Here is a 19,278-nt window from a genome sequence, read left to right as displayed (position 1 = left end):
AGACATACTCTCTGGATCTGACTTTGGGTCAGTTATTCTTTTGTAGCAAGGAGGACTATATGGAACATTCAGATCTGGAGACAAGTTAGGTTTGGACTTTGGGTTGAGATCTTTGGACCCAGGGGTGTTGTCAAGCCTACATTCACTTCTGGAAAGTAGAGTGCATCTTTAGCAGAAGCTTCATTTGTGGCCCACCAAATAGGCAGAACAGCTCATTAGGACCACAACACCTACAGTGGAACTGGAAAATAACAATTTGATGGGAGCACCGTTTCTGGTAGTGAATGGAAACATAAGCAACAAAATAGCAGCTAGAGACCTCATTTTTACTTTCCTTCTAGGTGACTGGTATCCCTGATGAACAGATCCTGGTAGCTGTGTTCCCTGGGCTGCCTACATCTGCTGAACTCTTCATACTGCCCCACAAAAACACAACAGAGAGGAGGAAAAGCAGTGAGGCTGATCTGGAGCAAGTAAGGAAAGAAGGATTCATGGAACATTTATTCCTATCATATTGTTTGCAGATGGGCCCCTGAAGCTGTGCAGCATTGGAAGTACTTACAATAAGTGTGGTGGAAATGGATGCATCTGGGACTGTGGCACTATAGTTTATGGCATTAAAGAAAATTATTTTTGGAGGAAAACTGGGATTTTCTAATACCTCACTGAGATATGTCACAGTCTACCACTAGCAGAGATTCTTCCTAAATCAGTGGTGTGTCCTTTCTACAGTAGTTATGGTGAAAGGAACCTTGAATATGTACTCCCTCTACTCCCTGAGGGAATGCTAATAGAGGGAGGCCAAAGCAGCAAGATAATATACTGAGGTTTACTAAAAATAAATCAGGCTCTTCAGCTCATAGATCACCAAAACAAGACTACTTTTTTTTTTTTCTGCAGCAGTGAATGGCCTGTGCAAACTATATTTGGAAGTTACAATATCCATCCATTTAGATAAATAGGTAATTACAGTGATGAATGGCAACAGTGATACGAAGGCAAGGAAAGAGCTCAGAACAACAGCACTAGGCTGCTGAAGCTTTCATGTTAGAATTACCAAGTGATTAAATCAGGTCTATAAAGGCAAAGGAGTGAAGTACTGCTGGAAAGGCTGCTTGGCTCTAGCTAATGTTCTTGTATGCAGCATTTTTACAGTGTGCAAACTATGTGTGATCCCATCGCCAAGTAACTCTTGAAAGTTTGGATCAAACATTAAATAATTCAGAGGACTGGTGAATTCAGTGGAAGTTCTTGTCACCCACTGAGTCAAGTCAGTCCCTGCAGAGTAGTTCTTTTGCCCTAGGAAGTTATCAAAGCTGGTCTGTTAAATTTACGGTGGTCAGTGTGCAGGAGAGATGCATTGGGGTGGGAAGGTTTGAAAGGCTTTTTGGAGGGATGTTCTTGGGGTAATTTCTGTCCTGTTCAGTAGGACCTACCAGTATTTAAAACTTCTTCTGAACAAGCTGTTGTGTCAATATTTTGTATGTCAGTGTTATGCTGACATCTCAATTAGATTTCTGACTAATTGACCGTGAGGCCTGACGCTCTAGTGCTCTAATTTCTGTTGACAGTCTACTCAGTTGTAATTTGGCACCTGTTGATGCCTTCTGCTTGAGAAGCTCTGCCTGGAGAGGAGGTCATTAGAACTACTCATTAGCAGTGCCCTGTCCATCAGAACTGCTCTATGGAGATCAGGCATTAACAAACTGAGGGTGACGTGCCAAGTGTGTGCTCTGGGGCAACCAAATAACACATCAGAGCTGGGTGCTGATGTCCCAGCTCAGCAATTCCAGTATATCCAGTCCAAGGCCCCTCTTCTAAGTGAAGGAGAAATATGGAAAATTTTCCATTGACCTTGGATTGCCTCATCCCCAGTAGCCTATTTAAATAGAAGCTACATGACAGGATCAGTGGGGATAAAGAAATGCAGGTCTGGAGTGCCTAATTTAGTTCCATTATCCACCAGTGAAAGGCCAATATGTCAGTGATTTCCAAATGTGTTTGATCAGACTCAAAGGATATTGTGGAAGGTGAAAAGGTCCTTAGTTGTTTTCCCTCCTCCTGTAGCCCCCCCAAAAAAGAAAAAAAAAATTGCTAACCTTCTTGGTTTGCTTCCCAGGAGAGATAGGATAGCATACAATGAGAGTCTCAAAAGTCCTGTAAGGGAGACTTACATGCAGTGACATCCAGTTCCACGGAAAGCACATGTGCATTTCTCTCCACTTCCTCAGGCCCTGCAGAAGGCAGTAAGAGATGTCAGCCACTATTCATGGGCTTTGTGTATTCCCAAATGTTCTCCAGACCTTGCTGTCTTCTCTACTGTAACTGTTGTATCTCTTCTTATTTCATCAGGTGGTAGAAATCCTTTTTAATGCTCTCAACCAGAACCTGGTCCAGTTTGAGCTGAAGCCTGGTGTTGAAGTGGTTGTGTATGTTACTCAGCTAACATTAGGTGAGTGTTGAGTCAAAGGCATAGCTGTGGTTCTCCTGAGGCTTCAGACAACCCCAGGATAATCAGTCTACATCACAGCACTCACAGTTTGGTATGTGGCACTGGCATGTGTGCCAACTGAGACATTTTTGTAGAAGCAGGGAGAGTTAAAACCAATCCATCAGGGGCATCTTCATGCTCCAGTTTGTACAAATATAAAAAGTACCTTGTAAGAGTTCCCTGTGGCTTAATTAACAAGTGCATTGGTGTTTTTCAAGTGTTTTAGAAAACCAGGTGAATGGTGTTAAGTCCTTATTGAACACCTGTGGAATTCAGTGGGATATTACTAAGTTTCATGGATGTTGGATCAAATCCTTACAGCAAAGGCCTTGTTATTGTTATGACTAGCTAAGAAGCTTTAAAGGGGCAAAGTACTAATGAAAAGAAGATCTAGGCCTCTTACAGGGAAATATGTGCCTGAATATTGACTTCTACAAATTAGAACTTATTTAAATTCCAACATTACCTATCTCCATTTTTGCACAAAGTAACAAAGAGTCACTTTAAGCTTTGCTACTCCCTTTACTTTAAACCAGCCTAGTGTGAAGCTCTCAGCTATTGATGAGACAGTGATGGTTACAAAGGAGGTGATGGATTTATTTTTGCCCTTGCTTTTTATGACTGCCCTTGCAATTGTCTGAAATGTGGGATCTTGTGCAAGTGCCCTTGCTGATAGCCTCTCTGAAAGATTGGGATTCACATCCCACAATTATACACTTCAGCTTCTTCTCAGAGAGCCAAGAGCTGGGCTAAATCGAGGCTCGTGACCTTTCCTACAGGTAACACCTTTTTACCTTCACTCTCTAACTGCTCTTTTGGAGTGTGAGTCAGATGCTGACACGAGTAGCCTGAAACCAAATAATTTGCAAAACTGGGAATGCAATACAATGTCTGAGGTCTGCAGGTGGCTGGAATTCTCCAGAATATGGCTTGGTTCTAGCAAGGAACTGCATTTAACTTACATTTAGCAGCTATTCTTGCATCCTCTCTAGTGTAGAGGGTTTCATGACCATTGCCATAGTGTTTTGACTTGGATGAAGTGACAGTCTTTCCCACTAAAGAGTCAGAAGTATTTGCAGTAGAATACTGGAGGGATCAGACTGTAAGGTGTGGAAATTTGACAGTGAAATCAGAACTGACTCTATTTGCATGACTTTGTCCCTGTCTTGTGGGTGACAGAAAAAGAATAGAGAATAGTAAAACACCCAAACCAAATATTTAAGCAGAACAAGAAACATTCAGCTGCTACTTATAATCATTTGTGCATCATTAGAGACTTCTCATCAGACACTTGATCTCAGCACAGTGCTCAGGCCATTAAGATGGTGTGCTCTGATGAGCTCTTGGAATAGCTGCATAAACAAGGTATAGGAATATACTGTATTTAGCCCAACCAAAATGTCAAGGATCAAAATCTCCAAAATATTATAATGTATTGTGTGCTTGGATCCAGGATCATTGGTTTGGGCTTCTCCACATTATGAAAACGGATTAAATTTAAAAGTCTCTAAGGTCCTATAGAAGGATGGACCTTGAGGCTTGTCACAACAGTAGATCCCTGTCACATGTGAGATAGATGAATATCCTTGGAAGATGGGAGTTCATTGATGCTCTAAGGTATCTTCTCCAAAGGGGAATAGATATGTATTAAGCCATGCTTCATAAAATTCGTTTCCTCTCCAGTACCTGGAAAAACCTGAAAAGTAATAGCCCTGAGTGTTAACACAGGAGTGATCAGGCATTCAGCTAAGCGTGGCTTGCTGTGCCTTTTCACTCGGGGATGTTAGATAGCTCTGTCTTGGAAAAGGGCCTTGACTTTTGAAGGACAAGAGAACCAATTTGTTTCCTACCGATTGCTCTTGCCAAAACCAGCATGCACCAGTGATAAAGCAGAGGTGACAAAGACAGAGCTGAGCTCAACTCTTGGGTAGTTAATGTGTTTCCTTGTAATATCCCACAAATGTAATGCTTTGCCTTTCCTCCTGCAGCACCCCTTGTGGATTCCAGCTCGGGTCACAGCAGTTCAGCAATGCTGATGTTGTTGTCTGTGGTGTTTGTGGGCTTGGCTGTTTTTTTAATCTACAAATTCAAGAGGTAAGCTGAAAAACTTTGGGATGGGAGGAGGAGACTCTGGGTGGTTTACAGGAAACCTAGGCAGAGTTGTGCCTGAATTGCAAATGTAGAGTGAATTATGCTGGCCTAAGGCTTAGATGAATGTAGTTCCCTATTTCTCATATTAGAGAGAAAACCATCTACTGCCATTTCACCACAAAGTTGGTGCTCCAAATGTTCCCCAAGAGCTCAGAAATCATCTTCTGCTTCAGCAGATGTGTTTCAACCACAGACTAGAAATGGGAGCCCTTTGTGCTCACTGAATACTGAGAAACACAAAGCAAGCTTAGTCAAAAACCACAGGATGGATGACTTCACACAGTCTATACCCACCTGGCCAGCTGCCTTAGTGCAGCAGCATCTCATTTGTATCTTGCAAAGTGAATAGGTTAGTCTTGCAGAGGAACGGGTGTGATTATGTTAAAGGTGGGAGACTCAAAGCCAGAAAAATTTGTGTAAAGCATCAAAATGCCTTTGGGAATCTCTGCTGAGATTTACCGTGACAGATGTTAACATAAACCTTTTGCTTCCAGACATCAGGCAGGGCCAGGGCTGGCCCATGGCACTTGGCTGCTGCAAGCTGTGAAGCAAAATATGTGATAAGAATGGCCTATTTACTGAAGGTCTGCTTTATGGGGATGTATTTTAGGCAGATGGAGCTCCTTAGGAGGAACTTTGCATTCAGTACAGTTCTCACAGTATAAAGTGGTCTGCACGCTTAAATCCTGACCAGTGGCAAAATATTGTATTAGAAACATAAGCTGAGTCTGACTTAAAAAAAAATTAATAAGTAAAACTTTCTGGACATAGTAGTTCCTCTAAATGAAAAACTAGAGCTTTTCCTGTCCAGATCTAGCTATATGTTTCTTTCTCCAGCTTTTCTGCACCCTAGAATAAGGCTAGTATTCTCTAAGGATGTTAGTGGGATACAAACAATATTCAAAATTAAATGATATGATAAGTCAGGCATCTATTCTAGTCTCCAGGTTTAAAGTTTCCCTCCTTGCTAACAACTTGCATTAACCATTGTCATAATCTGTGAGTGGCACTCCTTCTAGTGCTTGATCCTGTGCACACTGATATGTTATCAAGGTCCCACTGACTTCAGTGGCCCAGGACAATTTCCAGGGAATGCGTTTGTGTGACTCTGCTCTGGCACAGATTTCAAGGCCTTCAGCACGACCTCCTTATTGCAGCCTGAAATCCCCTCTCTGCTTCTGGGAGGTGGAATACAACTTCCCAGGGGAATGGGATTTGGTTAAGGCATCGATTCAGTAGTGTGCTGGGGAGGCAGCTGGTGATTACTCTCACACCCAGATGTAGGATGAGGAAGGCAAAGAAATCTTTCTGGGAGATGTGACAAGATGTGGGTACAACTCTGTGTAAGACATGCTTTCCCTTGTGTCTTGGTGAGATGGTTTCCTAGGTTTGGCCTGATGTCTCTGGTCCTGTGGTCAGCAGTTACTGGGAAGAAGGGTCTGTATATTCCAGCTGCCAGAGACCAGTGAGGAGCTTGTTAATCCACTTTGCTTTGGCAGTCTCCGGGTCACGTTCTGCTACTACAGCTCATAAAACTGACTCTTGTACTACTTAAGCACCCTGAGCTTTGAGTATAGCAGCCATCAGCTGTCTACTGTGCTCCAGGGCTGTGGAGACCCTGCCTTGTTAAAATCTGTCTGAAAGTTGAGTGTATTACAAATTGGAGGTGAGGAGGAAGGTGGTTAAAGCATCAGTTCTGCTTAGCCCAAGATCTTATTAACTGGCTGTCCTCTCTTATCTTTCTGTCCCAAAGGAGAAAAACCCAGATCAAATTGACAAAGTTTAGGATAAGTCATACACACAGAGTGTTCTCAGCTTGATTTTTCAGAACAGAAAGCAACTTTTCAGTTCTGTCTAAAACCCCTGGCTCAGTGGAGCAGAAGTGAGATCATGCAACGATTCTTAATGGAAAAAGGGGGGCAAACCCAAAAGCTTTCCTGTAGCTCTCAGTGATGCAGAGGTCCATTAGCCATGTGTACTTTTCTGATAAATGCTGGTCCCAGCCTGAATACAGAACTTCTGCTTACAGGGAAAGGTTATGGGAGAGCATAGGCTGACATGATTTTTTAATTCTACAAATTCAAAAATCTGGTGCTTTGCTGGTTTGCACACAAACTCCTTGTTAAGAGTCCATCAGTTTATAGACTCAGCAGGCTTGTTAAACACTGCTGCCAGAGAGATGCTTATTGAGGAGGTCCCAGTGGAAAAGGAAGGAAGAGGGGGAAAAGTATGGAAATAATCTGTAAAAAAGTTGTTTATTTTCTGGAAGATTGAGCATATATCAGTCAATGCTGTGTGTGTGAGGGCTGAGCAGTGGTGGGGCTATGGAGCAGTTGATGTGTGTGTCCTGGGACAGCCAGAAGTGTGTGCTTGTTTGTGCTCAGAGTGATGTGGTTGTGGCCACCTGTGTCTGTGCTGGGAGGCACAGCAGGATTAGGTATTTGGGTATGGATTCACATATGTACAGCCATCTCAGCTTCTTTTTTCCCTAACTCTCTGAAGTACCTTGGCTCTGTGCCTCTCAATTCTAAAGAGCTTTTCTCACCTTTCCACTCAAAGTTCAGAGACGATCACTGCTCTGCTGTTGCATTGTTTGGAAGCAAAATTAAGTCTTCTAGTATCTCCAGACATATTCTCATGTCTGTATACATCTCCAGACAAGTTCTGGGCTCTATGGGAATCCTATGGGAATGCATTAGTTCTCTCTCATTCCCTGTGTAGCTCCTATATCTTCTGGTGATATTTAAGGCATATTTAAACATTAGAAGGTAGGAGAAAGGGAGATCATGAGATTTGTCAGCTGCTGCTGACCATCCCAAATATGTCCTGGCTTGCTGCTGGTTAAGAACAGAATGCCAAATCAAGCCAATAGCACAAGTTGGTTGAGGCCAGAACTTCAGTGGCATAAAATCAGCATAGATCTATTGAATTCATGACTGCTGAGGCAATTTCCACTGCTTTCGGTTTCTGACATATCCAACAGCACATAGATCAGCATAAAGATACAAAGATACAGCATTTTATATTACTTCTTTTGAACACATCTTCTCTCTCTCTCTCTCTCTCTCTCTCTCTCTCTCTCTCTCTCATGTGCTTTAAGGAACTGAAAATATTCTCCAAATTTTCCTGATTGAATTAGTGTGAACTGCATGGCACAAAGACTTCCTAAGAGCATTAGGAAAAAGTCAAATTCCAACAGGCAATGCAGTCCTGGCAACCCCAGTGATGCTTAGCTCATTCCTTTTCAGTTCTCTCATTTTAAACTTGCATTCCTCCAGGGATTACTGCCTAACTGTCTAGGCCTGTATAACTATCTGTCTACCTAACTGATTATCAAGGATATCATTCTAGCAGGCCAAGGTAACTTTGCTTGGGAGAAGGAGGAAGAAATAATCCCTTCACTTCCTTGGCTTCCTGGACAGCAAGGGAAAATAAGTCCCTGCAAACTTGCATGATCCATAGCATGACAAACTGGTTTTTGCAATGAAATGGTAACAAATAGACTTTGGATGGGTGTTATAAGGTCCAAATCCTTTCTGTACTCTGAGGCAGGAACAATTCTTTATAACTCTTTCAGATGTGGCAATTTCTTCTGAGTCAGTGTGGGCCTGTCAGCAGCAACAAGCCCAGCAATATTTTTGCTCTGTTGATACTAGTGCCAAATTGATTTTTACTTTGAGTTTCCAATGCACCACTGATCATGTAATAAATACTGGGAGAGTTGACAATTGCAGCTGATTGTACTTAGTTGATTGCTGCTCTCTGAGCTGAGTGCAGTGTCCACTGTGTGCACGATTTTTCATTTAAAAGGGCAGAACACTGAAGTTTTCAGCTGGGGGAGCCTTTGTGCACAGGATATGAAGACAATGGTCTGAGATTTGAAATACCTTTAGGCTGTTACTGGAATTAGTGGATGCTGAGGGCACTTTCAGAGATGAACATCTCTGTGGTACTTTCACCATTCTGAGAGCTCATACTTCTCATCAGTGCTGGTGCTGCATTTCTGGGATTGTTCACACTTATTTTGTCTCACTAATAAATGATGTGCTGAGAATCCCTGTGTTACAAAACATAACCTCTCATTTTCCTTTCCTGTGCAGGAAAATCCCTTGGATTAACATCTATGCCCAAGTTCAGCATGACAAGGAGCAGGAAATGATTGGCTCTGTCAGCCAAAGTGAAAATGCCCCCAAAATCACTCTGAGTGAGTTCACAGACCCTGAGGAGCTGATGGACAAAGAGCTGGACACACGAGTGATGGGTGAGAGACAGCCCTCAGCTGAGTTTTGTTTCACAGCCTGGCTGAGGATGTTGGTCTTTTGGGTATTAGGAGAAGCAGTGACTGTGACCCCGGGTACAAGCAGAGCCCTGAGGCACTCAGATAGGGAATAAATCTCTCTCAGCAGCATGGCAATGGAGTTTCTCTTACAGCTTTGCAGCGTTTCCCAGGGTAGGCACCTGGAGGAGCAGTAGGTGTGCAGAAGTTAGTAATAGCTGTGGCTCACACCTATTCCTGCTCATGACCCTGCCTCTCCTGTGGAGGAGTGCCAAATTCCCTGCTCCCTCAGAAGAATCAGCTGATCCAAGCTTACGCTGTTGGTGTGCTATGATTACAAGCAAATATGTCCCTAACAGCTTAATGAGTTTACTTCTGGTCAGCTGAGCTGTAGTAATTGAGTTTTCTGCATGCTCCCTGCTTATTGCAAATACATAAAAGGATGTGTTACTTTTAAGCGTCTTTTCTGTCTTTACACTTACACTACCACATCCTAAGGAGGAGTGAGAAGCAATATGGACCACACTGTTGAAGCCGCTGGACTGATTCTCTTCTCCATTTTCTCCTCCACAGGAAGCATCTCAACAATTGCCAACAGTGAAAGCACAAAGGAAATCCCCAACTGCACTAGTGTTTAATACTGAGAATCCACTTGGTCTACAGCATTTCTGACTTTTTATTTGTAATTATTATTGTTATAATTATTATTATTATTATTATGAAAAAAGAAAGAGTTATATGTCATTATTATCATTTGGGAGGGGATGGGGTGGGCTTTTTGTGTTTACCAGGGCTGCATTCATAAATAGCAGGGGTACTTCATATTTAGGAAATGAACATCAGATTAGAAATAAAAAGCAATGAATGAGTCAAGTGTGCAATGAATTTGAATGCCAGCCTCCTGTTAAATGCAGGAATTAAGTATTCAAATCCAACAGATAGGTATTGCACCTTAGGCAACCTATTGTAAGTAACTTGTCCCTTTTCAGGCCTTTTCAAAATAAATCATGAATCAGCTGCTTCATCTTGCCAGAGGGTTCAGACTGGGTTGTTGGACCAGGCTCTGCAACATGCCAACATCCCTCGCTTTCCAGTGACATGCATGTCTCAGCTTTTTGCAGGATCTTGCCTCTTTTAATTGCTTTTAATTTCAGTCACCCTCTGGCACTGTTGACTGCTGAGAAAGGAAAAAAAAAAAATCAGAGCAAACACACACGTCAGTGTTCCTTGGACTACAGATTGGCTGGAGGGGACAGCACCACAAGCAGTGGAGGAGCAAGCCTGAGTTTATGAATGCAGCCCGAACCCTGTGCATGTGAATAGCGAGGATGCCGAAGGCCTACTGTAGATAATTACAATGTACATAGCTTTTTATTTCTTGGGAAATAATTTAATGTTTAGTAAGAGAAGAGATGTTTAAAAGAAAACCTGAACCACACACACACATGCACGCCCACGTGCACACACACACACACACACACGCACACGCCAGCCAAACAGGGACCCTGGTGAGCACTTGAATCACACTTTGGTTCCAAGCGTGTTCCAGTTGTCTGTCATATTTCAATCTGACACTGCTGTCTATAAACAGAATAGTTTATTTCTTTATGTATAACTGAAAGCCTTTTTTTTCATATATGTATATATATATAGTGTCATTTCTTGTGGTGGAGCAGAAAAAGATATTAGCAGGCCAGACTATGAGCCTGTCACGAATATTTTAATTACGTTTATCATCTATTCATCTCTGTCACTGTTGCCCACTTCTGAGAATGATCTTGGTGGCATCTATTAGTGAAAATGAGGAAAAGAATCCTGAAATTATCACCACCTCAGTGTGGGCAAGTATCAGTGGCCTTGCTATACCCAGTACAACCTCAGCTCAGCAGTGGGGCAGGTTGCAGTGGCTTTATTCCCTGGGGGAAGGCATGCTTTTAGCAGTTAAGCTGATGAAGTGAAGTGCTATTTAGGATGTGTAAGAGTAGTAAATTTTGGCTGAACATGATGTATGCGATTAGGGACTGCTCTTTGGAGGGGCAGTGGAGGGTCAGACCTGCATAAATGAGCTATGGAAGGTCTTTCTTGTGAGTGCTGCGGAATGCCAGCTTCCAATTCAGAATGGAGATTTCTGCATGCTGGGTTGGTGTTTTCTGGTTAGAACAGGGAGGTTAATGAGGAAAATGCATTGAAAAAACTCTTTAGAAATTTTGACACTGAATTGAGGATATCCCTATGAAGTGCTGGAGTTTTGGGGCAAGAGGTTGATTTAGTGGTGAGTTACTTTTATTCGTTTTTCTTGAGTTGATGATGTCAAAAATGAACCTTATTCTGCAGAGTATTGACTTGTAGGACCCAGCAGGAGGGGAAGGAAGATTGGAGGCATGTCTAGGAAGATGTCCTAGTGCTTGTCTGGTAACAGGAGGCAGAAATGACAGCAGATGACAACGTTTGTTATAATTTCTTAGGATCTGGATACAGGACCTCAATCACCTTTAATATACCTGGGCTGGAATGAGGAGATGGCTGGTATTTAGGTGTTACTTGCTATCTCTCTGCATTGCAACAGGCCTGTGGGCTACAAACCAGCCTCAGCAACATGTGTTCACTCTGTTAATGGGTTGGAATGTCTTTCAAAGGTTAAAATCCTGATAGCTCTGCAGGTGGAGAGAAAAGTGGTTAAACATAGTTTTGCAGAACTCAGGAGGTATTTCAAGATTAAAATTGTAAACTCAAAAAATAGGGAAAAACTGTTTCCTGATAAGTACTAAAACTAAATATTCTCAGTTCTTCTCTATTTCAGTGAGGTTTGTGGGCCTTTTCTGTTGATTTAAAAATACTTCTCTTCTGTTTTCCCCCTCACTTTCCTGCTCTGGTTTCTAATGCAAGGTGAAGAGAGATGGCTGTATTATTCTATTTAACCTTGGTTTCCATCCGTCATGAGTACATAAACGGTTGCATTACTGTCTCTGTTCTACTGAAACACCAAAGTAGTTTACAGTAATGGCCCAGTCTGGTGATAAGACTCTTAGCACAAGGCCATAGCTCCCCATTTAGGTATAGATGGGAGGGGTGTACATACACAATGGTCCCATGGGCTAAAATGTGGGCTGATCTCAGTCTTTGCTGATCATTAGGATTTGAGGTACTGCTTTGGTGAGCTGCTGCAGAGCACTGAATCTAAAATACTCATTATTTTCTGTATTAACTTTTTTCTTTATAAACCATGAGGCAAAGTGAAAATGTTCATTGTTGTTTGGAATTTTATAGGTTTCTCATCGGCTTGATCTCACATTATTTTTCCTAGCAAGGCAGAGGTTTACAGTTTTCACAATTTCTTTTCTTAATTTCTTTTCACATTTTTTTTACATTTTATTCCTGTACACTTTTAAAAATTGCTGTTATATGTCTCAAATGGCAGGACGTAAGAAGGAAAAATTGGGAGTAAGCTGTAGAAAAAAATGGAAAAAATTGCACTTCTCAAAAAGAAATTTAATCTCAGTGAAGGTTGAGAAATTTCTGAATGAAACTTTTGGAGAAACATCTGTCTAGAATGTCGTTTTCCATCCAAAATGATCCTAAAGTTTCCTGCAAAGCAAACGAGAAAAATCTATGGGGCCAAAACCGTATGTCAGAGAAACCTGACTGAGTCTTATGTTTGCTCAAACTTCCTCTTCCATGGGACTTGGTGGGTGTCACTCCCTCTCAATGTAGTTTGTCACATGCTGTCAGGACCAGCGTGTGTGCTCCAGGCATGTCCCCAGGGTGTGCAGGGACCATATTTGCCAGGTCATACCTGCTTCTTTAGGGCACAGCCATGGCTGATGGCGGCTGAAAAAAGCTTGTGTTCATGACTGAAATCATATCCTTTAGGATACTAGGAGGGTAATTACTGCATTCCTCTCTATCCATGGGACCTCTGTAAGGTTTGGATTGGGCAGCCCAGCCCTGTTTACCAATTTTTTGAATGTCCTGAGCTGCAGTGTTAGCACAGACTGGAGTATTGGCCACTTTTATTTGTCTGTGTCTTGCTGGGAAATAACAACTTGGGGTTGTCATTAGGGTTTTTTCCCCTGCAAGTTTTACCCCTGAGGAAAATGTAGTGGAAACCCTTGAAGCTGTAGATCATTATTTACCTGAGTAGTGAGGGAAAGAGGCAATAGCATCAGTGGAACATAAACAGGTCCCACATTGTAATTATGTAAGAAGAGGAAAGAGAGAGAGACAGAGAGCAAGAGACTGAGCCAGTGCCCTGTATCGCTGCCAGCCTTTCCCCCATGATGGATTAGCTGTAATTTAGGAATAATGCATGAGGTCTGGAGACTAGATGCAGCTTCTGGCTTTGTGTGGCTGACAATCTGATATAAACCATGAACAGACCCTCTGTGTAGTTTAACCAGTACTCGAGAACCCTAGTGCTAAACCTGGAAGGATCAGAGGTGAGACCGGAGTGACGGGGGACTACAGCGTGCTTCAGACACAGTTGCCATCAGTAAGAGCATGTTCAGGAAGTGTGCACTTTCTTCTGGGCTAAACTTTGGTTTCGTGGATGTACAAAGATGTCCTGATGTCCTGTTCTCCTCCCTTTCCCTTCAATCAGCTCCCACACACATTCCAGGTCTAACAAACTGAACCGGAATCCTCACATTCTTTCTGATGATGTTGGACAGTGCATTAAACCCAAACCACCACTGTGGTTTCAAAGGATTAAATGAGACAGACAATTGCAATACCTGTATTGAACACAGTAATACAACTGCATGAGTCATATATATACATATATATATATACTGTTCTTGGTTTTATTGTTCCATTTGAATATTTCTACTGTAAAAAAAGGCAGTGGTTTTGAAATTGTTGAAAATAAATGTATTTTTGTACATCAGAGTTACCCCTGGATGCTTTTTCAATCCTTGTTCTTTTTAGATTTCCTTTTGGCAAAGTCTTCTTTCTCTTCTGAATTTCCCGTGCCATATCTGTTCCTCCAACTCTGTTGTTCAGGGTCATGAATGCACATGGGGTGTCAACAGAGAAATATTTTAAGGCTAGAATTTTAAGATAAAAGAGTAAACATCTACCTCTCCTTCCTTCTTAGTGCTGCTCTCCAAAAATAATTATCTTCTTACTTTTCGTTCTACAGGCTGATTCTCTTTGGAGCCTCAGAGGTGGGTGAATAGGAGGAGAGAACTGTTTGCTTTTGCAAACACAACCCCATGAATCCCATGCTCTCACCTATCTGATTTTAGCCTGTGAAGTGCCAATGTGAGAAAAAAAAAAAAAAGTAAAAGTTTCTTCACTCCTTGGCACAAGAGACTGTTTAAAAACAGAAGAGAGCATGGAAGAATGTCTCTGGACATCTATTAGCCACCTCCACCCATGCACATGCATGCATACCCCACCCTTCCCCCTTTCCTTTAGCTCTGAGGTCCATAAACTGCGGTTGTTTCTGTTTTTCCTTTAAGTCAGAAAGCTGAAAAAGGCAGGCAGTGAAGGACTCGTTTGGCCATCCCCAAGTGTGATATATTGAGATGCCTCCAGCATCACAGAAGACCTCAGCTTTTGAAGTATTTTGTGTCTGCCCCTCTTTACAGCAGTGATAGTGTAACACTTGTGTTCCTGGGATCCTGAACTACAAGTTATGGACAGACAAGCACGAATGATGAAAGTGCCATGGCTTAACAAGCTACCACTGAGACCCCATGCTCCACTGTTCAGAAATCCAGCTAAGTGCAGCTGTGAAGTCAAGTGCAGGCACTTAAACTTCATAGCCTACATGAGCAGTAGCTCAATCTTTGCCTGAATCCAGCTGTTTTTCTGTCATGGATGGACCTCTTATTCCCTTTATTAAAGGCAGTGCAAACGTTGTTTGCTACATTATGAAATTCTCTTGGTTGTGCGAAATACCCCTCTGTCAGGGAATGTGGTGCTGCTCAGGAAAATGGATCATAACTGCTCCTGGAGTCAGCTCATCACTGTCTTGTTCCACTCATGGCACCACACGCTTCACCAGGCTGAGGCCGTGCTTAGCTGACTTTGCCTTCTGCCCTGGTCTTCCTTTTCCCTTGGCCCTCTCCCCAGTGAAATACTCTGATTATTAAGGACTATCAAAGCACCATTGCATTACTGACATATTAGTGTAATACATCACTTGAGTGCTGGTGTGCTGTTGTATATCATGGTGCTACATCAGGGAAATGGCAGGTGACAGGAACCCCAGGCCCAGAGACAGATCACTTTTCTAAGCTTTATGGGCTGCTTTTTTTTTCCCTAAGACAGAAAATAAAGGCAAGGAAAGCAGTATTGAACTGCTGCCATGAAGCTTTCAAAACCTTTAAATATATTTATCTATACATTTTTCCCTTGACCCTGAAACATTAATTAAACAAATCTGCTGATGTTTCTATATGAGGCCATAGAGATGAGTTTATTTTGGGTCATGGAGGAAAGAATAATTGCTCACTGTGAATTGTTTCATATGTGTCTGTGTGTGAGCAGAAAAGAAGGACTTGTCCTTGCAAAACAAAAACCAATTTGTTCCTGAATTTCAAAAAAAATTATTATTAGTAGGTCAATTGACTATATTTTAAATGTAGTTGTGCAGGTAGAGCTAGGACAGAAGGTGATTGCGCTGATGGTGTTGGGATTTTACCCTTGATAAATACAAAAAGATTTGTTTTACCATTGCTTTATGCTGGTTCTACCTGTTCAGGCCCCCTGATATCAGTGAATTTAGTCTTGATTTACACCAGTCTGAGCTCTCACATTAAGAGGAGTTTCATGCATACTTCAAGGATGGAATAAATCCTTTTTAATGCCTCATTGTGAATGTCAAGCAGTTTTCAGATCAAAATTTAGGGGAGATTGTAATACTACTACTAATAAAAAATCACATACAGGGACATAGTTGGAAGGAAGGAGAAGCGTGTTTATTAAATTAAACAGAAATATTATGATGATATATGTTTTTTAAAATCTTGTGTTGGCTACATGAATTTGGAAGGCAAAAAGGGGAAAAAAACTGTAATCCAGATGTGAAGAGTGAGAAAAAAGAGAGGTGGACTAGGCTGGCTGGGATCCCGTGGCTGACCAAAAGGCACTGTGTGAGGCACATGATTGTTTAATGATTTAATGGTTTTAGCACAGGAAGCTTCTCAAGTCTCAGGCTGCATCAACTGAATCAAAAGGAGATGTTGCACATTCAGGCCATATGAGATGGAGTCAGCTCTGCTTCCACATCCTGATGCTCAGCATTGAAATTCAAGTTTTAAGCAAGTGATTCCCTACTGAAGTCCCAGTGTTGAGCACTGAGGGTCCTGGTAGAGCAGTGGTGGGTGAGTGAGGGTTCAGGCAGGATTTGTTGGCTGATTCCAAAGCTCAACCTAGGGTTGTGTGTAATTGTATTCAATGGGTTGTGTGGTTGCTGTGAAAAAGAAGTGGCTCCTGATGCAGGTTGTATTGAGAATGAACCTGAAGAGGTCAGTGGGGAAAGGGAAAGAAGATGGGATGACAAAACACTGTGCAATATTTGTCAGTTCATGGGGCTCAATCCTCTTTCATGGATATTAATTTGTCTGTATGCTGGGTGAAGCAGTGTGTTAAAATCCTTGTCTGGGATGGGAGACAAGGATGAGCCTTACCGGGAGCTATATGAATGGGCCATCAAGAACTGACTGAGGCAAGTGTCTGGGCTGGGACAAGGGGTGCAGCTACCTATACTTGTCTTTTTGAAATAAGCATTCCCTGAAGAGACCCTCAGAGAAACCAGGGAGAGTAGAGAAGTTTTAATGAGAACAAGGGGTGGTGAAAATCAATGTGAGATAATCTGACAACCAAGATAAGGCAAAGTCAACCTGGGCAGCATCTGCTGGTGCCAGATCTGGAAACATTTGGGTGCACTTACTATGCCCCAACATGTACACACCCCTCATTTCGGAGTGGTTCTGGGTCTCATGAGAGTCCATGAGGATGGAGAAAGACTGAGAGCCAAAGCATGCCACACAGAAAGGTTTTTCTTATCTCAGGAGCCCTCCACAGCATGCATGTGCTGAAGTGTCTAAAGCTTATTGCAGGCAAGTTTGAGAGTCTAAATCCGTTTGTGGCTCTGGACATTACTGCCTAATAATATCACCTACACTTGGAATAATCTGAGTTATTGTTAGGAATACCTGTGAGACTATGGTTTTAATCTTTTTTTTTTAACCTTGAAATGTTCCTGTCGGTTCCAGTCTACGGGCTGTTAGAGATCTGAACTGAACCATAAGACCCTGAGGGACTTCCCTCTTCATTTTTTTTGTGTAAAACTTCCCTTCCTTTTGTAGGTTATGCAGCAAAGTCTCAGCATAAGCTTCAACCCCACTTTCACCCACTGCACTTTGGGACTATGAATAATTTACAATATGGGTAATATTTACTGTGTGAACAATTTTTGCATTTCTAAAAGGAGAAGTCACAGAAAGGGCAAGCACATGCACTCCTGTGGCTTTGGCGCAGGAGAGCCTGGAGGTGCTGTACACATCAGTGGGCACTTTTCCTCTGGATCTGTCATTAATGCCTACAGACCTTGGGGCACAGCCTCACTCTGCACAAACACTCACGAGAGTGCCACAGCCCCTATAATTTACCATTAGAGGAGGGGAATTTAAGAACAGCTGCAAATTGCTTATTAATTCAAAATACTTTCATCAGCCTTGGAACATTAACTGATCCTGAGTAGTGGGAGGGAATTGGTCTAATTTATTTATTTATCTGATCCATTAATGAATTTTTGACAAAGCTATTTTGAGAACAGGATGTGAAGACAATGCAAAGTCTAAGCAAATTAGGATAGACTATGCCAGGCTGAGAACCAAATTCCTGCACATCACTCTGGTGGAAGTTTCTGGGCTTAGGAATTCCCAAGTCAGTCCAGGGCTTCTCCATGGGGATGGAGAGCGAGAGGGAACTGAAGAAAAGGTTTAGTTCCGTACTTAAGTGGCTGTTTGGTCTTAAACCACTAACCCAGGGTGATGCATTAGTTTCTGTTTTGGGCTGAGTGTCTGCATGCAGTTAAGCTCCATCGTGTCCGAATCTGAAATTCTGTTTGTAGCTGCTGCACAACAACAATCTACAAACTGGACTGGACCTTCCCTCCAGACCATCTGGCTCACATTAGGAACTCTGACTGTAAGAGAGCCTATAATGGACACCTGGACTGGAAGGTGTGAAAGAGTCTAAGTAGGTGTAAAAGGCTTCAAAGGGAGCCTGAGGGTTCACTCTGAGCCCAGAAGGGTGCTAGGGTTTTGGTTTGTTGATTTTGTTTGATGGTAAAACCCTGCCTCTAGTTTTTAAATCATAATTAATAGCTCATCAGGAACATTGGCTTCAGAAGTTATTATTATGTTTCAACAGATGTTTAACCAGTCAGATTATTTAATTAGCTTTATGCTCTTTAACCTCATAAATCTGTGAAAGCTGCGACAAGGAAAAGGAAAATGAATTCATGAAAATAAATCAATACCCTAGACCTTAATACAGCCTAAATAGTTTTGATCCAAGCACCACTGAAAAGTTTGGGGAGCAAACTAAATGCTTGTCTCTGGGCTATAAATCACATGTGAGCACAGTTTTAGAAGAAAATGCCTTGGATTGTCAGCACAGCATTCTTGGGAAGTGGGGAGAGCCTTTGTGTGTAGGGAACGGGTTTGGCATTGGAGAGACCTGCATGTGGTCCCTACATCTGACAAGGACTTAAAATGTGTCTTTCAGAAACTCTCATTTTTTCCAGTTCTCCTTAAACAGTGGAAATGTTGTCTCAAGCAGAGACCAACCCCAAGGATATTTCTCGAAATTCCCCCAGAGAAGAGGGTCATCATTTAATATGCTATTTAGAAGTAAACTTTCTCTGCTTCCCATTGACCAGGATGCCTTAGGAGATTGGCTTCCTGATTTCCTTACCTCTGTTACTTCCTTAGCTTGGGTAATAGCAGCTAACCTAATAACTCCTTCTGTTATACTAAAAGCCTTTTTATGTTTGTTTGAAGTGGATGGATGAATAGATGGAACCTGCCAACATATCTGCAGAGCACCAAGGCCACCCCAGCCAGTGAAGATGGAGTGCTAAGTGACCATTTGGTTGCTTCACTCACCATAGTTCACCTGTAGTACTCGGTGCTACTGCAGACAATGAGGTTCGTGCTCAGTGGGTGTGAATCTGGCCTTGAAAATAATCCTCCCCTCTTCCATTTCCAGCCACGGCCAAGATCCTGGACCAGCAAGCAGGCTGGTGCCTCCACATTTACTGTACTCATACATTGTGTGATTACAGGAGACACAAGTCAGTGAATCAAAGCATACAATGACCCACTTCATCTTCAACATGCTTGGA

General features: G+C 42.2%; 1 protein-coding gene across 1 annotated transcript in view; it reads left to right on the top strand.

Moving 5' to 3' along the window:
- Window positions 1-13,802, top strand: part of SORCS3 (sortilin related VPS10 domain containing receptor 3) — a 276,531-nt gene extending 262,729 nt beyond the window's left edge. The window contains 5 exon segments of the mRNA XM_039553918.1: window positions 342-473; window positions 2,353-2,452; window positions 4,480-4,585; window positions 8,743-8,903; window positions 9,492-13,802. Coding sequence (XP_039409852.1) covers window positions 342-473; window positions 2,353-2,452; window positions 4,480-4,585; window positions 8,743-8,903; window positions 9,492-9,556 — 564 coding nt within the window. The 3' untranslated portion in view covers window positions 9,557-13,802.
- The last annotated feature ends 5,476 nt before the right edge of the window (window positions 13,803-19,278 follow it).

The sequence above is a fragment of the Corvus cornix genome, chromosome 6, assembly GCF_000738735.6.
Source record: "Corvus cornix cornix isolate S_Up_H32 chromosome 6, ASM73873v5, whole genome shotgun sequence".
Lineage (NCBI taxonomy): Eukaryota > Metazoa > Chordata > Aves > Passeriformes > Corvidae > Corvus > Corvus cornix.
This window is presented reverse-complemented; position numbering and strand designations above follow the sequence as displayed.